The sequence below is a fragment of the Monopterus albus genome, unplaced genomic scaffold, assembly GCF_001952655.1.
Source record: "Monopterus albus unplaced genomic scaffold, M_albus_1.0 scaffold16.1, whole genome shotgun sequence".
Classification (NCBI taxonomy): Eukaryota; Metazoa; Chordata; class Actinopteri; order Synbranchiformes; family Synbranchidae; genus Monopterus; species Monopterus albus.
Window position 1 is genome coordinate 1096371 of NW_018127896.1, and position 7946 is coordinate 1104316.

The 7946-nt window shown below is 44.5% G+C and overlaps 1 protein-coding gene across 1 annotated transcript in view; it reads left to right on the top strand.

The window, feature by feature from the left end:
• LOC109955784 (zinc finger protein GLI2-like) overlaps positions 1-7946 on the top strand; it is a 73291-nt gene that overhangs the window by 46078 nt on the left and 19267 nt on the right. Inside the window, exons 4-5 of the mRNA XM_020592260.1 lie at positions 3626-3828; positions 5453-5635. Coding sequence (XP_020447916.1) covers positions 3626-3828; positions 5453-5635 — 386 coding nt within the window. The remainder of the gene's footprint in view (positions 1-3625; positions 3829-5452; positions 5636-7946) is intronic.

Sequence of the window (7946 nt, forward strand, 5' to 3'; positions counted from 1 at the left end):
CCACCCACCAAGAGCCGGGGTCTGTCGGAGGTTTCTTCCGTTAAAGGGAGTTTTTCCTCCCCCTGTCGCCAAGTGCTTGCTCAAGGGGGATTTGTTGGGTTTTCCCTATGTAATAATATTGATAACAGTAAGGTCTAGACCTTACTTTGTAAAGTGTCCTGAGATGACTTTTGTTGTGATTTGATTTGTTGTGATTTGATAAAATTTGATTTGATTTGATTTGATTCTAGATTTAAGCTGCATGAATTCTTGTTATGGCCACTGGAAACGCAGCACTGATGTTTGCTCTCCTTATAAACTTTCTGTGGGAAGATGTAACAAATCTGCTCTCCAAAAGAATGACCATTTTGGCAAGCACTCTAAAACATACAGACGTTTAGGTTAAAGTGACAGAGCCCTCTGAGCCATCATTGAGAGGGGAGTGTCTTAGATAATCAGCAAGCAATTAAAGCTACACTATGTAACTTTTTATAAAAATATTTTGTTGTAGAAATCTGCTCCACAACGTGTCCTAATGTGGAGAGGAGCTGTCGAAGCCTCCTGTGACCCAGACTCATTGAACAGCGTTGGCAGCAGTGCAGAGGTATCAGCTTCTAAAAGGTTTTGAGCAGGACTGACGTCTCTGACCAGTCAGGGATTTTCACTTATTTCTGTGTGATCAGTCAGTTTTGTTGTGTTCTCATTTCTTGTAATTTCATAACAACTAATATCTGCAGAGCTGGGCAAAGTGTGGTGGGTTGTAGTAGAGCCAAGCAGGGAGAGGGTGCGCTGGGCAGAGCACAGTGGAATGATTTGGAGTTTCAGGCTAGCGCCACCTTAACTTACATAGGCCCCTTACACACGATCTCTTTGAGGCAGGGTTGGTGCGCCTTTATTTCGTCTCATTTTTTGTGTGTGAGACGTAAAGCCGGAATGGTGTGCCCTTTTTGTTCCATCTCTGGAGGTAGTACCAGAGGCAAAACAAAGGGCAGACACTCTCTGTGTAGAAAGGTTGAGCCTGCAGTCCGGGACCAAGTGCTGCGTTTTGATGATGTAATATGTGTGCGACACTATCACCGGTGTCTCAAGTCTGCATGCCCCTCTGCCTCGAACTGCTCTTAGCTTCTCTCTAACTTATAGGTGAAAGCATTCCTGATGTCACGAACACGTTGACTGCAGTTATTTCTCATGACATTCGCGCACATAGCAAGAACTGCACTAACAATTTTGTGTAAAGTGAAAAAAAAATGCTTGAAGAGCCTATAAAGCTACATCCGCACTTCACGTCACAGTTGAGATTGAGCAACGTTGCGTCTCCCATTTGGAACAGAATCCCAGCCTGCTGTCTGGTGTTGGTGCAGAGCCAGAATGACCATGATCCCTGTGTTTATTATTATTTAAAAGTAACGGTCCTCTAACCTTAAAGACGTTATTTAAACCCCAGCCTCTAAATGTAACCAAGTCACTGTTGTGTTGTCTAACCAAACTGTAACCAAAGCGCTGCCACATCATAAAACTCATTTATTTTTCAAGGAACACACAGATATCATTTGCAAATATTGGAGCACATCAGAAGAACTGTGTATTTTGTCATTCATTTGGAGAACTAATCAGCTGGTTTTGGTTCAACAGAACCCCAGAGGTGTTTCTGCTCCTCTCAGCCATGTGTCTTGGTTAACTCTTTGTATGTTGCAAAGAAGCAAAGCGATGCGTGGAAACACATTGGAGATGAAGTGCATCATTTTGTGGCAGTAACGTGAGAAAATAATGGCCCAGTCAGCTCTGAGTTTATGAATGACTTTGTCAGGACAGAGATGCATTCGAGCTTCCAATTGAAGCGACAAAAGATGGCCTTTGTATCTGACTGGGATGACAGTCTGGCCCCCTCCTGTTCCAGCCTCCCGCCCGGCGACGAACCAGGATACGCTCTGAAAGTCAAGCATTGTGGTCGCCCAGCACTCGCCCTGTTCTGAATACCTGAATATTACATGATTTATTCAGCACCATCATTTCCTGAGTGTGCCCTCGCCTCAATAAAGCAGCTGTCTGCTTAAACAAAGCTTTTCAGGCTAAAGAGAAATATTTATACTCTTCATACGACTCAGACTGTGATTGTTAGAGGAGTGTGTTATCATGGCAAACAAACCCCCCTAGACTGGGTTCAAAGGCGGACAGAGCTCACCTGCAGGCTGTTACATGATGAGAGCATTAATTATTCAAAGAGACTGAAGATTATGTTTTTAGGTGGAGAATCAGATCTTTATCTTCTTCGTGGAGAGGAAGAAAAACATTGGCTCACTCATGATGCAACCTCGCAGTAGGCTGTGAGGTGAGCCAAGCGTCGGGTGATGGAGAGAATATTGTTAATGAAGCAAATGATTTGGTCAACACTGACACCATCTGTAGATCTATGACATGAAACATCAGCTGCATTCACTCCACCAGGGTTTCAGATTCAAATTGGAGAGAAAATATTCCAAAAAGTATAAAATATATAAAACAAAAACAACTTGCTAAAAATGACACTCTATTGTTTTAATCATACTGTATATTGAGGCTTCATGACATTTTAACCCTTGAAATCTGTAAAAGCTTCACAGGATTTAACCTTTAAATAACTGAGGCATTGATGGGAAATAAAAACATTATTTTCATCACTGCTGAAAATCTTTGCTCCACATAAAGCAGTGAAACATAAAACTATCCAATTAAGTCACTTTTTTAGCACAGGTAGCGTTGTGATTTCACAAAGTAACACGAGTATCTGTCAGACCGAGTCATTGATATACTTTATACCCTCTTTAGCACCACAGAGTTTATCAGGCTCATCTTCCAAAAGCCACAAATGTCCCATGAATGACCCCATAGTATTTTGCCTCTGCAGAGAAGCCAACACAGATAAACGACACCGTGGATAGAAGAGTGATGTACAGAGGTGGTTGCCCACCATACAATACTTCCTCCCTGTCTACTCATCTCTGTGACCCTAATCTCACCCCTTCCTCTGACTGTCCCAGATCAAAAGCCCGATAGAGAAACCGTGTTAGACATGATCTCACTCCCAGCCCTGGCTGTGTACATACAGAGGATCAGCTTAGCAGATGGATTACTCAAGACGCTCGCTGGAGGAGTCCGTGACGAGTGTGAAGGTGCTTCAGGTCGTGTCAAAGCACGTTTGGTGCCGACGCCGTGTAGAATTTAAAGTGGAGACGCTCAGGCTTTAAGGGCTGTAGCACATTCTGAATATTTACTATGAATGAGTTATCACTAAGTCTGATCTCTCTCCTCCCTCTGTGCCATAGAGCCCCAGTACTGTCAGTCAGTGACCACACTGTTGCGCTGGCTGACATGTTTCTTCATCACCATGAACACACACTGTTCTGCTGCTGCAGATACTCACTAGAGACCAAATGTGGATTCTTCTGCCACTGAAAATAGTCCCTTACACAGGCACTATTTCCCCCTGTTTATTTACTAAGCCTCTGTTCATTTGTCTTTGTCCCTGGAGGCCAGAGGTTAGTGTCCAGCTGATGGGCATCTCATTAGAGTGGTTGTTTGGTACAGTGGCTTACTTCTTACTGTATTAGCTGTGTCTACACTGTAACATACTGAAAATCAGTTTCCATTTTGTCTTCCTCTCGTCCAGGCCTGCAGGTTTGGCTGGCAGTCCCGTCATCTCCGACATCTCCCTGATCCGCCTTTCGCCTGCCACAGTGGCGAACGGCGACTCCCCTTTCAGCCCACCACACCCGTACGTCAACCCTCACATGGAGCATTACCTGCGCTCTGTGCATGGCAGCCCCACCCTGTCCATGATCTCAGCAGCCAGAGGACTAAGCCCAGCTGACTGTAAGTTCACAATATTCACCCCATTTTTTTCCTACAACAGTCCAAGAAAGTGATGTCTTATCATTTTAGAGATGTCAGATTCGTGTGGTGACAAAAAAAAAGCATACAGAGATCTGTGGAAATGTCTGTGAGGGGTTTCAAGTTGGATCTTTTACTGATGTGAATAGTAGTAGCTGAAACCTGTGGTACTCCTGTATTTGGTCAAAGAATTAGCTTCAGCAGAGAGCAGAAAATTAAATGAAGTGACAGTGCTGGCAGAAACGTCTGCACACCCCACATTTACTAGGATGTGATGACAACTCTTTTTAGCACTGAATTGTAGTAACAGATTGAAGCATGGCAGTGGGGCAGGATATAAATCTCCTTTTACAGTCTGTCAGTGGTAATGTGCAATGCCTTTAAACTTAAATAAGCAGCCATGCCTGAGATCTGGCTGTGATAAAGCTGTGCAAAGGAGAGAGTATTTGCAGTGGGGGGAATGCAAATAGCTTGATGAAAGAGGTGGCCTTGGGTTTTATCTGCTCTAGAGGATTTTTTTTTCCCCATAAACTGTCCACAACATCTGACATGTACAGTCAGAGGTGATAACATCCTGTCACCACCTGGAGCTTTGTTTACAGAGTTAGCATGGCCTACCAGTGTGATCTGATTCATTCAGTAAGCACCTTTTCAAACACATCACCTCCACACTACTTTCTCTTTCCTGTTTGGCTTCTGACCTCCTGCTTTGCTGCTCTGTTCTGTCTTATTTCGCAAAGACTTTCATTTGATTAAGAAAAATGCTCTGGACTTTATCTGCCTCTTTCCTCATCATTCAGAACATTTTAAGGTGGAAATGTGATCCTTAAGGGTGACTTCTTCAACTATGAAGTCACCACAAGCACAGCAGCTGCTCTCTTTCACGTCCTGAGCCCTAATGTTGTCTGAAAGATCACTTAGGAGTCGAGGGCAGGAGGTAGACTCCCTGAATCAAGGGGAGACGTTTGGTTTGCAGACCTGTATCTTCAGGAACAGAAAGAGAGGTGGAAACACAGAACTCTTACTGGCGCTGACACTTAACAGCAGCACATGCCAGGTAAACACAGGCAGATGTAGACATATGCACAGAACTACACTGAAATTTTTAAAATTTGAAGACAAAAAGTGAAGACAGTAACAGAGACTCTGTAGGAAAAGGAACATTAAACTATAGGGAAGCTGGCCAAAGCTAGGGAAGGTAGGGCCCAAGATGTATTAACCACAACTATCCTTTTACAAGTTCAATACAGTTCCCTACATCAGTAGTGGTCCTATTTTCCGTTCTGATCTTTGCTAAAAAGACAACTGATAAAACTGATAAACTGGAAGATATTTATTTTAGAGACCGGGGTCTGGAGGGTGGGAGCACCTACACAGGCCACTGCACATCAGTGATCCTGGCCCAACGGCTCCTCCCTCCATACAAAGGTCTCCTCAGCAGGAGGCAGGATACACCAGGAATGTACCCTCCCCCCTTTCACTCCATCCCTGCATCATTCTATCCCTCTTTTATTCCTTCCTTCCCATCTTACTTCCCTGCTCTTCCACCTCGGCTTCCTTTCCCCTCCCTCCTTATCACCCTCTCCACCCTCTCTCCCTCCTGCAGTGGCCCATGACCACCTGAAAGACCGCGGACTGTTCGGACTTCCCCCCCCTCCTTCCGGGGCAAGTCCAGCTGAGTATTACCACTTGATGGCCAGCCACCGGAGCCCCTACAATGAGCTGCTCATGCAGGGGGCTGGAGCCACCTCAGGGGCCCACCTGTCTGAGTACATCACCCCCATTGACGGTGAGTAACTCTGGGAACAAACAGGGTCCAACTGGGACAGCTGGGTGTTAGAAGTTCTCAGCTGTAAGATCACATAACTGTCACTAACTCTGCTGCTCTGCAAAGCTTTTCATCACTTACAGCTCCTAGATTTTGGTTTAGGTGCACATTTGCCATCAGCAGCAAACAACAGACAGGCACAGTTAGAGGTGTTTTCCCATTACAGGACCGTACCCAAACATATCACACCGAGTACGATTCCTCATGGGTTCTGCATTGGTGTCCACTATGGTGCGTCTGCTTTGGAGGTGCATTCTGGAGCTAAATTTCAGCACACCCTCAGGAGATCATACTAAAATCAAGTACCAGGACCATGAGGGGGAAGGGGGTGCGTGCGCACAGAGCAGTTGCTGGCGATTGGTTAAATGTTGGCGTATTCACACCTCAAGCATTAGCATTACAAGCACCTTGTGTAAAGCCGATGAAGCCGATGGTCGGCTTCAACCCAGGAGGTTATGCTTGGTGATGGTTAAGGGAGGTACGGGGTGTACCGCTGTTTAGAGGTAGAGCGGATTATGCCCCAACTGGAGGATTAGCGGTCTGACTCCCGTCCACATGTTGAAGTGTCCTTGAGCTGTGTGAGTGCTTGGGAGTGCAAACGGGTGAATCGCCAAATAGTGTGAAAGCACTTGTGTGCTGAAATGCATAGAAAAGCGCTATACAAGTATAAGACCATTTACCATAGTGGAAACGCGGTGTTTGGTGAACATAGTGGAGCATTTATCATCTTAAGGAGTTGGTAGAGACCAAACACCGAGCTAAAAGGGAGGGAACACTCCACATCAGTGATCATGCTCCATGTCTGTTAGATATGTAGATGTTTGCTAACTTTTTAAGATGCTAATCTTAAACTAAGTGTGTGGTGATCTACACGTTATGGAGTTATTTTGTGGGGGCAAAGAAAGTGTGCAAATCCTTTTAAATTAAATCATTTCATAGACTTATCAGAATTTTTGTGATTATTTTTACTTCAGCCACACTTGTTAATCATTCATGAACATTGCTGCATAATTTTCTGCCAACTGACAATATGATAACTGACAGCTTGCATTTCTGCACCAGTAAAGCAGAACTGCACTGTTTTTATGAGGTTAACAGTTATCAGGTCGTGCAGGAAGGTCTCCATCCCGCAGCCCACTCTGATTTATTCAATGAGCTGCTTTGACACTGATTAAGGAGAATGAAATTCCTATCAGGACACCAAGTCCAGGTGGATGATGAAACAAAGATCACAGGAGAAGCATATAAATAAAAAAGCCTTGTATACATTTTTCATGTCAAACAACTTCAAACGGCTGAGGGTCTTCAGGTGCTGGCCGCGTACTGCGCAGTCTTTCTCCCTGCTGAGCCTCTGCCAGCACTTTTCTATAAACACTGAGGACTTATATTGCCGCTGTGACATTTCCAGTGTACGCCATCACGAGGTACATTAGGTCGCAGCAGGTCTAGTTAATGTAATGAATGCCTACTTTGATCCCACGCTTTGCTTGGCCACCTTAAAAGGGTAGCCATGTCTGAGAGGGAGACTGATGACTCCTGAGGAGGAACTCCAGAGGCTGGAATGTCATCAGCCTGAGCCTCATGTCTGCTCCATCTGCTCTAACAGTGAAGTGACATTTCCTGAAAATCTTGAAGAAATACTGGAAATTTTAAAAAATGCAGGGGCCACTGATTAATCTGCTGACTGTTTTCTGGATTATTTGATGTACCTTTACTGCTGAGACATGAAATACATTCCAGGTTTATCACATGCCAAATACTGCACAGAGGCATCACAGGTGGCATTCATGTCACAAAGTGATTTACCAGGAACGTGCACTTTTTTTTGTTGTTTCATCAGTGAGTGCAACAGTGAAAGTTAAGCCAGGTTCAACAGACAACCCTGCATTTTTTGCTCCATTCAAATAAATGACAGCGCTGTGTTTTTGTGGCAGGGTTACAGACTGAACACAACCTTAGGCGTTAGGTTTTAAAGCTGACAAATTCCAAAGAAAACTTCATGTTAGCTTCAAAATGTGACTTTACAAGGACAGATCCAGACAGAGTGAATAAGTGCTGAGCAGCTATTTTAGCTCAAAACATCACATTAATAAGGGAAAAAGTCAGAACTGGGAAACTTTCAGCTCAATCAGGAAGGTAAAAAAATTAAAAATTTGGCAGTACACTAACCATTACAGCTGGTGGAAAAGCTGACGTCCATCCCTGGACAACATGCCCGCAGAGCTCAGTGGCTGAACTCACAGTGGGTTAAACCCATCCCTGCAGGTTCAGC